This window comes from Myotis yumanensis, unplaced genomic scaffold (assembly GCF_028538775.1).
Source record: "Myotis yumanensis isolate MYYU_CA2020_CCGP unplaced genomic scaffold, mMyoYum1.0.hap1 SCAF_14, whole genome shotgun sequence".
NCBI classification, from domain to species: domain Eukaryota; kingdom Metazoa; phylum Chordata; class Mammalia; order Chiroptera; family Vespertilionidae; genus Myotis; species Myotis yumanensis.
The window spans coordinates 36,854,503-36,871,706 of NW_027223765.1; the positions used below are offsets into that span (position 1 = coordinate 36,854,503).

Sequence of the window (17,204 nt, forward strand, 5' to 3'; positions counted from 1 at the left end):
TCTGTCAAGTGGGGCTAGAACCTAGGGTCCTCATGTGAAGTAAAGGTAGCATATAAGCTATGACTAGCATAGTTTGTGGAAGTAGTTGCTCACAAAATGGTCATTTCTGTCATTGTCGTCATTGAGTGATTTTTTTTTTAACCTAGGATGTTTACTACCCTAGTATGTTATTGTCAGCCTACTAGTAAAACTTTGGCATACAAGCTTTTGCTTATCCTGCAGAACAGATTACAAAAAAGAGGGGTTTGAGGAGGACTCGTGGTAGCCAGCAGCATTTAAGTACCGTTGTCTGATGGACATTATGTGCACCCCACCAAGCCTCCAGGGAGCTGTCCCGAAGAGTTATTTTTAAGTTGAGTATTCTCAATCACGTTCAAATTAATGCCACAATTACGAGAATAGTGGGGGGAGTAACTAGTAGATAACAGAAAATTTTCACTTGTAAGTAATCTTTAATCCAAGGATTTTTATAGCAGATGTTTGCATTTTTCCTACCCCACAGTACCCTGTGTACCTGCCATGCTGGATAAATAACAAGTTCTGATGAATTTGCACCCCGGTGCCATAGAAACAGTAGAAATCAAAGATTAAAATAGAGCTCACTAGTGACCAGGTTTCCTAGGCCAAATTGAAGCTTAGTGCTGAGGCAATTACTCAGGTAATTCAGACCCAAATGGGTTTTCTGAAAATGGAGCTGACATTTATTGAACACTTACTATGTGCTGAGCTATATCATGAACATTCTATGTGTTCTATTGACTAATCCTAAAAGTATCCCCGTGAACTACATGGGCTATTATCCTGACTTTATAGATAAGACTGTTGAAACTTTGAAAGATGAGATAACTTGTCCAGGGTTATTCAGTAAGTGACTGAAGCAGTGCTGAAACCTTAACTTTGACAGTAGAGTGTTGCTTTCACCCTCTGGATAGCATTACCAGTCATACCTTTGCCAGAGATATTTGGCATATAACATTTCCTCTTTGTTGGTAAAATCTTGACTAATGGAATGAAATGAGATGCTACAAAAGTATTTTCCTTCCTTTGCCTGATAAGATGTGCTACACTTTTGGCCAGAATGACAAAAGTAAAACATTTTAGGAAAACCAACGAGGCCAAGGACCAACCAACAGAAACCAGTGTAGCTTATGCTTCTGAAACCTTGAGCTGTAAATAAGGTCTGAATGGTATGAAACATTAAGTGTGGTGGACTTAGTAGACTCTTCCTGAACAGAGGTTGGGAATTTTATAGACTTCAGAATTCATATTTTTTTTTGTGTGATGAGTCTTTCTCACATGTATTTAATCTGTATAATAATATCCACTCTAGCCTAGGGAGCACGATATGAAACCCTTCCACTGGGAGCTGTAACTTTCAGATACCAGACCTCATGTTTATCCAGCTTCTTAAATCATGGTCTGCAGAATGTTCCAAACCAAAAGAGAGAAGCTAAGTATACTCTGAAAACATTCCTTGTCCAAGAATTAAAAGCTACAGCTGTGTGGGTTTGTGATGCTCTGACCTAGGTTGACCAGAGTGAGTATTTTCTCCTGTGGAGGACTTTTTAGATGTCTTGTAAGTATACTAAAGGAATTGTTTTATCTCTAATGTATATTAAAATGACTAAGGCTTCAAAAATATTAATTACTTTTGCTTACAAGGAAGAGATCTGAGAGTGATAATTTTAGTACCACTGACTGTTATGCCCCATAATGTAAGTCTCTGTAAAACCCTGTTTGTGAAGCTGTATGTTTAATTTCAGGACTGTGGCTTTTGCGTAGAATGTAAGTACGCAACTTTAAAAAGGACGCAACGGTTCTGTTTGGTATTTCAATTGTATTAGTATCAATGCTTCATTTCTCAGTGGTGACTAGAATTGGAGCAGCAGATGCAGCAGATAATCCTGAAACTTCATTATTGGTAAACTTGAAACTTCCCAGACTTTTATCATTCACTTTCTTGGTTTGGTTGTCAGTCAGGTTAGTGGCGAGCTGGAGGAGAAGAAACGGTAATGAGAATCGAGGCAGTCATGGGGCTGCGTAGTCTGGGGGGTCAAAAGCATTGAAGTCTCAGGAAGGGTAGGTTACAGGCAACTTGTGAGATGTGCTTTTTGTCAGCCTCCTGTACCATCTGTTTTCACTGAGGTAGCATAGCAAAAACCTCTTAGATTTATGTCATTAATGTACCGCAAATATTTTCCTTTAACAATCCAGTGATTTGTACTGGAGATTTGAAAGCTGCTAGGTAAATTGATCACAGATTACTAAGTTAGTTGACAGGCTTGGCCATTCTGCTTACTTAGCTGGAATAGTAGGGATGCTCTGTAACCTTCCTGTTAAAAAAAAATTGCATGCGTGCATTTGGGGGTATCAGCCAGAAGCTGACTTGACTATTTCTCTAGTTGTGTGACACCTACCAGGACTCAGAGTCACACGACCACCCCTGCTCCCAGTTCTCCTAAGTCATGAGTTCTCAGCAGTTCTGTCCCCTGGGGAGTAGAAGTTGGAGATGGCCCAAATATCTTACTCTTTTTATGTATAAAGCACAGTATATACACAATACATAAGTAGATACAAGTTGTATTTGTGGCGTTAAAATTTCATGGAGTGGTAATTAGGAAAAATGTCTAAAAAGGTAAGATGCGTGGGAGAAATAATGAAAAATAATTGAAAAGCACTGCTGTTGCTCTACCCCAGTGATTTTCAACCTTTTTCATCTCATGGCACACATAAACTAATTAATAAAACTCTGCAGCACACCAAAAAAGATATCTTTTGCCAGTCTGACAAAAAAGTAGGTATAGTTTTGATTCATTCGCATTGGACAGCTATTGTTGTGTTGGTTATTGTCATTTTTTTTTTGTTTGGCAATCTAAGGGAAAAGAGGTCAGTGTTAGGTTAGGTGGCTCAGGAGGCGGCATAAGAAATAAAGAGTCGAGTGAATCAGAAAAGAAAGGAAAGGTTTATTTCTGCGTCCCCAGGAGACCCAGGTACCCCCAAAGACAGGGCACGTGGATTCACGCCAACAGGGAGGGGGGCACTTTTTTTATACTGCGGTTGGGTGAGGGGCGGGGACATGAGCTGAGGTATTCAGCTGAGGAAGTTTCAGCTGCAGGGGGTCAGCAAGGTATTCAGGAAGGAGTCAGTGTCTGTGTCTGGCATGCTGATCTGTTAGAAATGCCAGGGAGAGTCCATTATCTCATCACACGTCTGCATGTATCCGATCCTGGGCTCCCTCCGACCTAACAGTCAGTGCCCCTGACTAAATAGTCAGGTATTGCATAATTTAACAATTTTTGTGGGACACAGGCTGAAAAATCTATCTATCTAGGTAAAACTTGAGTAGAGAGAGGGAACAAAATAGTTACATTAAAAGAACTAAGTTGGAGTAATTATCACCACGGTAAGGAATAGCAGAGCTTGGGATCAGAAGGTGTTAGACGGCCTCTGTGGGAATGGGGGTGGCGGTGGATCAAAGCCCTCCCTCATGAGTGGCTGTCTGGGTCTGTCTCTCAGGAAAATAACAAAGTTGGTAAACTCTGCCTTTGATCTCCTTAAAGTCTCCTGCTAATAAAACTACATTTAGCTAGCTGTTTAATGGGAAAGCTTGTTATAAGCCAGTTTTCATGAAGGTGAAAATGACTGATGATAAATTAAGGTGTTATGATTTTCAGGGGCACTTGCATTTGAGCACTGGGCCCTCCTCAGTGTGAGAAAGTAGGAGAGGCTTGAAGGAATGATTGCGCTGGGCCTGCAGAAGCACATGCCCAGCAAGTATCATCTCTCGCCACAGTAAGGAATGCCTCACAGACGCATGCACAACTGTTTTAAAAATGTGTGCAGGGGCATATAGTATGAATAGAGTATAAACAAAAAGTATCACTGAATATATAATGCTTCATTATTATTATTACCTATTTTGTCAAGCCACCCATGCTAAAAGCTACTACCATATGAGAAGCCTTATTCTGAAAAGTCTTGTTCTGAAAAGAACTATGGTGCTAGCTATATCAGAGGGTCACCAGACCTGGGATGCAATGGGAATCCCCACATGGGCCGTTATATAGTACATGGAGCACAGTCAGAGGGGAGCCTGCAGAGAGCTCCTTGAGAGTTTTGGGAATTTGGGCGGAAATCTTGTGAGTAAAACATTGGCTACAGAACTATATTTGCTTCAAAGTGATTCGTCAGAAGCGGTTGAGAATGATTCATTGGAACTTTAAATCTATAATTTTTAAACTCTTTTATCTACTAGAGTATCATTAGAAATAGGATTGACACTAACATTTCCAAATTTGTTGTTTCTTACCTGAGAATGAGCCTTTTATTCTAGGCTTTTCCATCCTGTGGTAGTGACTACTACTTCTGAGTTGTCCCATACAGTGCCTCTGACATTCTATGTCTTTGGGTGTCTAAAGAAATGCTTTTTAGATAATTGCTGTACATATCTTTTTAAAATATATATATATTTATTTGGTAGGGATTTATTTGCGTAAGAACAAGATGCTAAAACCTTAAAACAGTTTTTTCTTATAACGAAATAAATACATGAGCCCTGGCTGGTTTGACTCAGTTGGTTGGGCGTCATCCTATGCACCAAAGGTCACTGGTTCGATTCCTGGTCAGGGAACATGCCTGGGTTGTGGGCTCAGTCCACAGTAGGGGGCGTACAGGAGGCAGCCAATCGTTTCTCTCTCCCTCCCTTTCTAAAATCAATAAAAACGTATTTTTTTAAAAAAGAAATAATACATGCCCTCTATAATTTTCCTTACCCTGCACAGATAGGCCAGAAATACATAGTACTTTAAGCCAGGTTACATTATAACAAATTCCATTATTAGCACAATTAAAATTAATTTAATTTTACTTTACTTTGTTTACAGAGGGAGTAAAAGCCACATCGGAACTTAGTATCTCTTGTGAATCTCATGATTGGAGTGCAGTTTCTAAGACACAATTTGAGCCCTGGCTGGGTGGCTCAGTTGATTGAAGCATCATCCCATATACCAAAAAGGTTGCGGGTCAATTCCCGGTCAGGGACTGTACCTAGGTTTTGGGTTCTATCCCTGTCGAATATAGGAGGCAACTGATGGATGTTTCTCTCTCTCTCTCTCTCTCAACAACAAAAACCATCATGATTTGATCTTGGGTTGCCATAGGAAATTGAAAAGGCCTTTGACTATATTCCATTTGAATCCAGGTTTTATGTTGAGAGATTTATTTACGCTTTTGTATGTTTTTCATTATTATTGCTAACTTATAAAGGTTTCTTTTAAAAGTAGTTTCAAATATTTAAAGCACATAATCGGGTGAATTTTGACATGTATGTATATGTATACAGATATGAAACCGTCCCCACAATCAGGAGGTGAACCTTCCCCTCACTCCCAAAGTTTTCTTTGCTACTGTGTAACCCCTCCTTGCCCACCCTGTGCTCCTTACAGGTAACCGCTGGTTTGCTTTCTGTAACTATAGATTAGTTTGCCCTTTTTTAGAATTTTATATAAATAGAACCATACTGTCTTTTTATTGTCTGGCAATATTGATGTATATCCTTTTAGTTCCAGTTCGGACATCATAAGAGATATTCTTGAAGAAGAGGAAGCCTGGGAAGCATCACATAAGTGAGTTCTCGTAATTATTCTGTGTGCATTTTGACCTGAGAAATTATAATTCTATACAGTTGATTTTCAAACAAAAGAATGTTTGTGCTCTCTGATTTGAGAAAGTAGTAATTCATACACCTCCAGATAAAGATTTCCAGTCTATTTCTTATTTCTATATATTTCTGCTTATAAATGGAATCCCAGTGTAATAACTTGGAATATTTGTCAGGAGTTGTTTTTCTAAAGACAAATTGTTCCAATAGGTGATTATAGTTTGGCCTTAAGCACTGGCTCCAGAGTGTTTAGTGTAGAATAAATGCACTTTTACTTCTCCTATACCACTTAGGAATCTGCTGGGAAATGAGACTTTGGGATGGGGGTGGGAGGCCATTCCAGTTCCCACTCGTAGGTAAGCAGGAAAGGGACAGTGCCAAAAAATAATACATTTTCATTAATCTCCACCTACAGGAGTCACCTGTAGTACAGCAGGGAAAATTTACGATAATTTCATGATCGCATACCTCCATAGGCCATTAGAATTGCCTAGCAGCAGTTTTCCTGTGCCTGCGATCACTTCTTTGTCCTGTTCTTCACAAGGATTATTTGAAAACTCAGTTTTTTTCAGCGGCTCCATCCCCCGAGCTGAAGACCTGGTTCTTTATAGAGAAAACCAAAGCCATTATAGTGGGATCTTCATCTCTCCAAACATATAAATCTGCCTGTATTTGTACAGATTCAATCTTCATTTCCTCTTTCTATAATAAAGGGATGTCCTAACTCCTATTGGAGGCGAATTCCTTCTCCCTCATCCTACTCTCTTGTCAGAAACTTGGCTGTGTCCCTTCCCTCTTGTATAGGCAACCTTTCCTTCTCAACTGTAATTTTTTGTTGGGTTTCCTGCATGCTCAAATCTTTCTCATCCTAAAACCAGCCAACCACATAGCCAACAGACAAAAACACCTTACTCAGCCTCTCATCTCGCTCATTCTTATCCTCCAGCTACTATCGTATCTCTCCTTCCTTTCTTAATAGATTATCCCTACTTGTAGTCTCCGTTTCCTTATTTCCCTCTTACTTCCTCTTCAACATTTTCAGCCAGTACCATCATTCTGACATAGCTTTCACTCAGGCCATTGAAGACCGCCATGTTGCTAAATCCAGAGGACATATTTTAGACCTTATCTCTCTTGACTTCTTAGCAGTGTTTGCTACTATTGACTTCTTCACCTTTCTTAAAAGCCTGTCTTCTTTGGCTTATGAGACACAATAACCTGTTTTCCTTTTGTTCAACTAGATCAGCGGTTCTCAACCTGTGGGTAGCGACCCCTTTGGCGGTCGAACGACCCTTTCACAGGGGTCGCCTAAGACCATCCTGCATATCAGATATTTACATTACAATTCATAACAGTAGCAACATTACAGTTATGAAGTAGCAACGAAAATAATTTTATGCTTGGGTCACAACATGAGGAACTGTATTTAAAGGGCCAGAAGGTTGAGAACCACTGAACTAGATCATTAGTTGTTGATGATCAAGATTAAATTGATCTCCTAATAAATTTATCTCTCCTGCCAGCTCCTCTCCTGAGCCCCAGATACATATATCAACTACCTACTTGATGTCTCTTCTTAGATATTTTTAAGACTCTTCAAAATCAACATGTGCAAAGCTGAACACTTGACCTTATCTACTCTCCTACACCCCCCTATATAGTTTTTAAAGCAAAATAAAAACATGATTCTCTTCTGGTGTTCCTTTTCAGCTAATTTTTTATACCCTCCCCTCGCCCCAACAATATCTGTCATTCTTGACATCTTGTTCTATAGTGCCTCTGTGATCACTCCTATAGATTTTACTTCTTAAATATCTCTGGAATCCATTCATTTATTTCTACCCTTCTCATCACCCTAGTTCATGCTATCATTGTATCTTGATTGGGCAATAAATTTGTCTATCCTTATTTTCTGGCTTCTTTATAATCTCATCTCAATATTGCAGTTAGAGTGACCTTTGTAAAATGAAAATCTGATCACTGTTACTCATCTTTCTACTTTAAAAATAGCAGTAGCTTCTTTTTCCTTTTAGGATTGAGAAGGGACTCTTTAATATGCTTGAAAGGTCCCGCATGATCTGGTCTTCTCCAGTCTTCTGTCTTATCACACACCTGTGCGTTCCCTTTGTTCCTTTGATACAGGTATCTCTTCATGCCACATGCCCACTCACCGCAGGGCCTTTGAACACGCTTGTCTCTACCCAGAATGTTCTTCTCATCTTCCTCCTCGTTTACCTTTACCCTCCAGGCCTAAACTCGAGACCTGCTTCTCATGAAAGTCTTCTCTGGCCTTACCTTCTGGATCATGTCTATTTCCCCTACCAGGTTCAACATTGTAACCCCAGTGTCAATGCAGCTCTAACCCACAATAAATACTTTATATGTGTGCTCTCATTTAAATAACATAACAATACTATGATGTATAGTTATTCCTTTTTATAATGAGGTAACTGAAGCTGAAAGAGGTAAGTCTCCAGCCCAATGTCACTTAGCAGTAAGTGATGAGTGATGGAGCTGAGAGTAGCTTAATGTGTCAAAGTCAACACTTTCAACCTTTAAGAGATACTATCTTTCCAAAGGAGAGATTTGCTGTGCTATTGATGTTTTGTAATTTCATAGCTGAGTCGCTAGGAAAATGGAAAAGTGTGGTGTATCCAAGGAACACAACATGAGTAGGTTTATCAGACTAACGAGATATTTGATGGTTCAAACTAGTGTTGCATGAAAGTTTGAGATTTTGGCTGCATTGCTTTCAGCTAAGCATTATTTAACTTTGCATTCTGGGAGAGAAGGCCACTCCTTCACTAACATGTTTTCTTTTTTTTTTTTAATATATTTTATTGATTTTTTACAGAGAGGAAGGGAGAGAGATAGAGAGTTAGAAACATCGATGAGAGAGAAACATCGATCAGCTGCCTCCTGCACATCTCCCACTGGGGATGTGCCTGCAACCCAGGTACATGCCCTTGACCGGAATCGAACCTGGGACCTTTCAGTCCGCAGGCCAACGCTCTATCCACTGAGCCAAACCGGTTTCGGCAACATGTTTTCTTTTATTGGGAATCATCCTGACACCAGCAGCTGTGACAAGCTGTAGCCCAGAATTCCTGAGCCCAAGTCCATTTTTAATAATGATGACCTCTTAAAGTCATTATTGATAAGAAAACACTTAGCAAACAAACCCCATCACTTGATAATAAATGTTAAAGCTGGAAAAGTGTAAGCACTCCTCTAGTCCAGTCCCCTCATTATGTGGAGAAGGAAGCTGGGTTCCAGAGGTAAATTGACTAGATCGAGGTCCACAGCTAGCTCGTGGCACTGCCAGGATCAGAATCCAGGACTCTTGACTTCAGCTGAGTGCACAAGAGTGTAAATAAGCTTATGCTATCATGTAGCTTTATTTATTTGTTTTTTGGATTTCTTCTTTAGAGGAGGGGAGAGAGAAACATTGATTTGTTATTCCATTTATTTATACATTCATTGGTTGCTTCTTGTATGTGCCCTGACTTGGAATTGAACCTGCAACCTTGGGACGATGCTCTTAACTGACTGAGGTACCTGGCCAGGGCTCCATATGTAGCTTTAGAGGCAGAATCAGGAAAAGCTTCCACAGCTTTACTTTTCAACAAAATGTAGCAATTCTATAAGTGTCTGTGTTATCCTTCTAAGCATATTTTGTTATAAATTAATATGTTAATTATATTCCCCAGGGCAACCACTGAGAAATTTGAAATATAAAAGAAATGCAGTGGGCCCTAACCGGTTTGGCTCAGTGGATAGAGCGTTGGCCTGCGGAGTGAAGGGTCCCAGGTTTGATTCCAGTCAAGGGCATGTACCTTGGTTGCGGGCACATCCCCAGTGGGGGGTGTGCAGGAGGCAGCTGATCGATGTTTCTCTCTCATCGATGTTTCTGACTCTCTATCCCTCTCCCTTTCTCTCTGTAGAAAAATCAATAAAATATATTTAAAAAAAAGAAAGAAATGCAGAGGGATTAAAGTGGTACACTAGAAAATATTTAACACCAAAGAAGGCAGAGAATAGAGGAACCAAAAAAATGACATAAGCACTATAGAAAACAAATAGCAAATGACACTCATAAATCCTGCCTTGCAGTAAATACATTAAGCATAAACGGATTAAACCCTCTATTAAAAGGCAGAGATTGGCAGAGTGGATTTTTTAAGAAAAAACATGATTGAACTATATATATGCTTTCTACATGAGATGCACTTTAGATTCAAAGATAAATAAATTGAAAGTAAAAGCATAGAAAAAGATACACCATGCAACAATAACCAAGAGAAACCTGCCATGGTTAATATTAGACAAAAATAGACTTTAAGACAAAAAATGTAACTAAAAACAAAGAGATATTTTATAATGATAAAATGATCAATCCATCAGGAAGATACAGTAATTATAAGCATATATAAACCTCAGTATATACCAAAAAGCAAAAAAGATGAAAAAAACAAATCCCAAGAAACCCTTACAAGTTAGATGAGAAAAATGATGGAAAGGAAAACCACCCAGGAGCAGCAAGGAGCAAAAGCCCATCAAAAAATTATTGCCGATGGGCCTGGCCTCCCTGTTTGTGGGTGTAGAGCCAGGCAAGCTAAACGCAGAGTGGACTTGCCTCCAGACAATGATCGTATTCATCTGAGGCCTGGCCTATAATGGAAAGAAGGATGATTCCTTGAGACAAAAGAACCTGGGAAGCTCCCTGCCTCTGCAAGTCTCAGGCATGCATACAGGCTCCAGTCTGTCTGTTCATGTTCCCTTTAAAGTGTTGAGCCAAGAACTGTATGCAGTAAATGTTACCATGCAGAACTCATCCAGAGTCATCACTCTGATTGTTTTGTCTTGCTTATTTGACTTCACAAAATCTTAGGTTTAATCTGTTTGCTTATTGACCGCCTTTCACTGTCCATTCCTTTTGAACCTAGTGTCCCTCTACTGCCATTAAACCATGGCTTCCTGTCCTGAATCTGGGAAATCATCTCTGGGCACATTTATTATCCTTCCTACTTTTCCTCTTCTAAGATTCAGCTCATGCCTCTTGTCTATGAACACATATTGAGTTGCCCTTCTATTTAAATAGAAAGAAACCAAGGAGTTTTCTATCATCTGGTGACAAAACCAGAGACCCATCCTTCTTAATAGACTTTTATCCAGAGGCAGAAATAGGTTTATCCCAAGGAAGTTGGCATGTTGGCCGGTAAGTTTTTCTTTCCTTTGTTCCATTATTTCTAGGAAGTAAATACTAATAAAATCAGCAAGAATTTTACTTCTGAGTATTAGAGAAGGCAAATATCATTTAACTAATATCTCTCAAATTCCTAATATGTGCTACATTGTTATAAATTAATATGACAATAGTACTTGTTATATTAGGTACTTTCATTTTCATTTTATTATTAATCCCTGTGATTGCACTGGAGAGAAGAAACTTTACTCACTGTGTTTTGTGAGAAATCGGAGCCCAGAAGGATGGTGGATTGTCTTGAATCTCCTAAGCCTGAGTCTAGTGCTTCTCCCACTGTGCTACAGCTGTGAGCTGGCACACATAGTAATTCTCTGGACTGAGTTCTTCATCAGTTTACACCCTGTAATAAGGAGTCTGGTTCCATTATTTTGTTGTTTGCTGGCAGCTTTTAGGTCTTAACCCTTCCTCTTCCTCTTCTGTCCCACATCTGGACAAGCTGATAGGAAATCCTGGGTGCTCCCTCCTTTGGTCCTGGCAAACCATGCAAGTCCCTATCTGTATATGGGAACCCTCTCTCTTATCCCACCCAAGGCAGTTTCCATTTTCAGACCAACTTGGGAAGCCTGCCCTGGTCTCAGCAGAAAAGCCTCTTTATGTGAGTAATAAACCTTTCTGTACTATGATTCTAGTACCAGTTCTGATTGGGGGGAGGTGGTGTTTTCCCAAACTAAAAAGCAATTCTAGAATACCAGCTGGGTGTCCTATAATTCAACTCAATTTTTTAAAATACGTTTTTATTGATTTTTAGAGAGAGAGGAAGGGAGTGGGATAGAGAGATAGAAACATCAATGAGAGAGAAATATCCACCTAGGAGTGGCATTCATTACAGGCTTGTATAGTGTAAGTTCAACCTATAAGAAACTGCCAAATTGTGTTCCACCAGCAATGTATGCGAGTTCTAGTTGCTTCATATCCTGGCCAGTACTTGGTTATTGTTTTACTTTTTATTTTATTAAGTCATTCTAATAGATATACAGTATTTTATTGTTTTAATTTGCATTTCCCCAAGGATTAATGATGGTGAACTTCCTTTCATGAATGCCAAATCATGGAGGCTGATATTTTTTCCTTGGGTTTTTGATGAAATGCCTCCTCAAATCTTTTGCCTTTTTTGTGGGTTCTCTTCAGTCTTCCTGCCCTGCTCCCCACCTTTCTCCTGAGCACCTGGAGGAAGTGCCTGGAAGAGAGCCTGCAAGTGTCTGTGGACCCCCTGTGTCAGGGCCTCAGTACTAGCCCATATCTCAGAATCATTCAAATGAACTAACAAGGAAATAGTGACAAACTCCTAGATGGAGAGCAGGCTGACAGCTCTCAGGGATGGAGGGTGGGGTGGAGGGATTGGGATAAACAAAACAAAACAGAACAGAAAAACTCATGGCCAGGGACAACAGTGTGGTGATTGCCTGCTGGGTAGAGGGCAAGAATGGAGGGAAGTGGAGGAGGGGATAAATGGTGATGGACGGATGGAGACTTGACTTGGGGTGGTAAACACACAATACAGTGTCCAATGATGTGTTGTACAACTGTGCACCTGAAACCTGTATATTTTTGTTAACCAGTGTCACCCAGATAAATTCAATAAAAAGAAAAAAATGTCAGCTGACAGCCACCTCTTTCTTAGTGCTCTGCCAGCAGTGAGGGGCTTATCTTTCTTTGGAAATTTGTTTTCATGCCTAACAGTCTCAGCTCTCTGATAGAATCAAGAAAAGTTATGATTATTTTGGACTATCTGGCTTTGTTTGTTATTAGGATGGGGTCAGTTTAGTGTTTTGGTTTTTTTTGCAGCTTTCTAACATGTTAAGTAGAAGCTTAAACTGTTAGATTTTGATTCAGAAGAAAGGGGTTCAGTTCCTGACTCTGTCACTTATGTCTGTGATCTTGGGTAATCACTGTTTTCTCAGTTGTAAAGTGGGAATAATAATTATTATTATATTATTTATAATTATAGTATCTACACTAATAAAATACAAAGATGCTAGTTGACTGTACCTTCGCTACGCCCATTAGCCAATCAGAAGAATATGCAAATCAACCCAACAAAGATGGCCGTTAAATTTGCATACTGCAGGCGGGGCTGGCAGCGCACCACGCTGGCCGTGGGATCCTGGCTCTGGATCCGTGACCTGGCAAGGGAGCAAAGTGGTGGAGAAGGGAGAGAGCCCAGGTGGCAGAGAAGGGAGGGATCCGAGGGAGAAGCGACGAAGGGAGGGAGCGAGGCAGTGGAGAAGGGAGCTTCCTTCTCTGCTTCGCTCCGGTCTCTGGAAGCCCTATTGCAGGAATAGGCCCGAGGAAGCCCTATTCTTGCAGGAATCTTCCTGCAATGGGCCTCTAGTAATATATAATAATAATAATAATTATTATTATTATTATTTTAACAGATTGGTCAGTGGAGTAGAGGGCTATTTAGAGGTTTAAATGAAATGATGTCTGTGAAAACACTTGTAAACTAGGAACTGCCATAAATAATAATGATCATTATTTCCTAAGATGCCAATTCTGTTTTACTCTTTTCAGAAACGATCTTCAAGACACAGAAACAAGTCCAACACAGAATCGTCGGACAAGACCAGAAAGTGCTGAGATGGAGCCGAGAAATAAGAGGAATAGGAACTAGTGTGGCTTTGGCGACTTTCCCAGGGCAGTGATCCGAATATGGTACTTTCTGTTGCCGTATAGATTTCATATTCATAATGCCCACGTAAGGATGTACATTCTAAATATTTTTAATCAACTTTTCATTCTTTTCTGTCTTTCTCGGGGGAGTGGGGGAGTTACAAAACATCCTCACTTGGTCAGTTACCTTTTGCTGGGATATCTTTCTCTCAAATACTGACTTCCCATGTTCACCAGCTTTGCATAGTACACAGGCTTTTTTTTGCAAAGGTTTTCTTGTTTGGTTTTGTTTCTAAATTTCAGAATGTCCTTAACCCATTCTCCTTCTCTTCCATGGAGAAACCCACTTCAGAAAGGATTCTTCAACCTTTTACTACAGGAGCAGTCGAGGAGTTAAGGCCTCTATCTCTAGAAAGGCAGAATGTCATAACTCACATCCTTGGTGTGTGTGTGTGTGTGTGTGTGTGTTAGTCTGAATGCCATCATGCCCATTGTAGCAGTTAGTGATGGTTGTTGCCTGAATTTAAGGTAGTCAGTTGTTAGACCCATGTCTGACACGTTATTCAGATGTTAGTCACAAACAATAAATTAAAAACATTGGGCACAGTCTTCAGAAATGGCAGTGACAAACGGTTATTGTTAGTCTTTCTTTTCACTTGGGTAAATTGAATTTTTAACACTTTGAATCCTAGCCATTAAAAGAATGCTGCAATAAATGGATTTTGTAAATGACTAGACTCTACATCAATTTAAAATCATGTGCTTGAAACAGTATCTTGAGTATAAGCTACAAATCATCCAAGGGGTCGGTCAGAAATGATCTCTGTGTGAAATGTGCACCGGTCCCCGTTGCTGCCAGAGTCCCTCAGGCCTCTCTGGCGTCTCAGTCAGTCTTCACCCGCCGCCACCTCCCAGCCCAGATACATCAGCTTTCCAGAGACAAGCTAGCGAATGTGGCAGTGTTAGGACAACAGATGTATGAATGTTCCAGGATGTTTGTGACTTCCGCTTTCCAGACAGTGTCTCCGTGGACTTTGGCGTTTTGGTCTGCTCTCAGGTTTCTGGGTAATGTGTGGAGTCTCATTATAACTTAGAGTTAAGCGTTTTAACACTTAAATGGCCATTGGTTTTCTTTACGAGTTCCCTGAGCTTCAAATGATTGCATAATAATCTGTCATAGTCTTTTCATCTAAAACGGGGGGTGGGGAATGTCCGGCCCTGCCAAGGCATTAGGGGTGAGTTAATTAAATGTTTGCCCAAATAATAGGCTGATTTTTAAGTTGATAATTGTGTATGGCCTGAGAATGATGTTATAAATATCCAAATGGCCCTTGGCAGAAACAAAGTTCCCCACCCCTGACCTAAAATCACGAGTGTGCACTAGGGAAACTAAAGGCGGCAGCACCCACTGAATGCATCGAAGGATCTCAGGGGCAGTGCGTGAGCAATGGCAGACAGCGTGGGGCTTATCATCGATGTGACATTTACGTTTGAGTTACCAGAAATTATGCTAAAAGGAAAAGTGCTTGTGTCATTAAAAAGTACACAGTCTGCTATAAATTAAACTGGAAATTATTACTACATTGTTTGCAGCAAAATGAGTTTGCAAGGGAGCAGTGAGAGCCAAGACACGGAGGCAGGCAAGTGAATTCACTCAGGTAATATTTAACTATCTGCGCAGTGAGGTAGCAGGCAGCATGCTGAGCACTGGCAGTGCAGAGGTGACAGCGGCCGTCTGAAACCGTTTTCTCAGTGGGGAGGGGAGGACAAATTTGCTCCCCAGGGACATTGGGCAATATGTGGAGATACTTGGCTGTCACGACTGGGTTTGGGGAATTGGCACTAGTATCAGTGGGTAGAGGCCAGGAATGCTGCTAAATATCCTACAGCACACAGGCCAACCCCCATGGAGTGTTTGCTGGGCTGCCCTAACAAAGTGCCACAAGAGAATTTCCCCCCCTCACAGTTCTGGAGGGTAGCAGCCTAAGATCAGGTTGTCAGTAGGGCTGGTTTCTTCTGGGAGCTCTCTCCTTGGCTCTCACTGGGTCCTCCCGTGATCTTTCTTTTTTGTTCTCACATCTGTGTCCTAATCTCCTCCTATAAGGACACCAGTCATACTGGACCAGGGCTTATCTATATAACCTTGTTTTTACCCCAATTACCACTTTAAAGACCCTATCTCCAAATACATTCACATCTGAGGGACTGGGGGTGAGGACTTCAATATATGAATGGCATTGGGGGCAGGGACCCACAACTTCGCCCACAGTAGAGAATTATCTAGTTCATAAAAACGTTGTGGTGCATATATACAATGGAATATTACTCCACCATAAAAAAAGAATGAAATCTTAACCATTTGTGACAATATGGATAGACCTGGAAGCTTTTATGCTAAATGAAATAAGTCAGAGAAAGACAAATACCATGTGATTCTACTTATATGTAGAGTCTAAATAACTAAATAAAAGAACAAACAAAACAGAAACAGACTCATAGATGCAATGGACAAACTGATGGTTGCCAGAGAGGGGATAGAGGGACCCAGGTGAAAAAGGTGAAGGGATGAAGTACAAGTTGGTAGTTACAAAATAGTCATGGGGATGTAAAGTACAGCATAGGGAATACAGTCAATAATATTGTAATAACTGATAGTGCCAGGTGGGTACTTGAATTATCGGGGGGGGGGGGGGGGAGGGTGTCACTTTGTAAATTATATAATTGTCTAATCAGTATGCTGTATATCTGAAACTAATATAAAATAATATTGACTATCAACTGTAATAAAAAAATTTTTTAAAAAATTATCTGGTTCAAAATGTCATTGGTGCTGAGATTGAGAAATGCCCAATGTCAAGGACCTCCCAAGTCTGCTTTAAAAATAAAGGTTAAAGGGCATTTACTGAGCTCTGATTGTTAACACTTAGCATACATTTAACATTTACACATTGAAAGGAAGGTATTTTTATATTTATTAGAGAATAAGGAATTTAAGGTAAGTGTTAAATCCAGGATTAAAACTGACAAGTTTCTGGTTTCACCTTTTAATGAAAATATGATCCTAATCACTAGTTTTTTATTTTTTTATTTTTACCTCCTTACTCCCCGGTAGGGTATAACAGCTACTGTGGGTGTGTCACCTCACAACAGTGGTGTTTATGTTTGAGGGCACAGGTAAGCTGCTGTATGTAATTTAGAAAGGACAAGTCTAGATGGTTCTGAGTGTCAGCCCATCCTTTCATCCCCCAATCTCTTCTCTTTATACCCTTCATTGAGAATCACTGGTCTAGTTGAAAAAGTAATTCACACACATAAGACAATGTGGGTTACATAGGGAGGGTAGTATGGATTTAAAAACTGACATGTATGGTGAAGATTCGTGTCAACAGGGGTAAACAAATAGTGAGCAGAGGACTTTTTTCCTTGTGGCCCTTGGCCCTGTAGAATGAAGAGAAAGCAACTGTCTAGACCAGTGATGGCAAACCTATGACACGCGTGTCAGAGGTGACACGTGAACTCATTTTTTTTGGTTGATTTTTCTTTGTAAAATGGCATTTAAATATATAAAATAAGTATCAAAAATATAAGTCTTTGTTTTACTGTGGTTGAAAATATCAAAAAATTTCTATATGTGACACGGCACCAGAGTTAAGTTAGGGTTTTTCA

At 40.1% G+C, this 17,204-nt stretch overlaps 1 protein-coding gene across 2 annotated transcripts in view; it reads left to right on the forward strand.

Annotated features, from left to right (window-relative positions):
• Positions 1-16,212, forward strand: part of RAD18 (RAD18 E3 ubiquitin protein ligase) — an 89,442-nt gene extending 73,230 nt beyond the window's left edge. The window contains exons 12-13 of one of the 2 annotated variants that reach the window (XM_070391534.1): positions 5,562-5,624; positions 13,440-16,212. In XM_070391534.1, coding sequence (XP_070247635.1) covers positions 5,562-5,624; positions 13,440-13,539 — 163 coding nt within the window. In that variant the 3' untranslated portion in view covers positions 13,540-16,212. The remainder of the gene's footprint in view (positions 1-5,561; positions 5,625-13,439) is intronic. The other variant, XM_070391535.1, reaches the window with a different exon arrangement.
• The last annotated feature ends 992 nt before the right edge of the window (positions 16,213-17,204 follow it).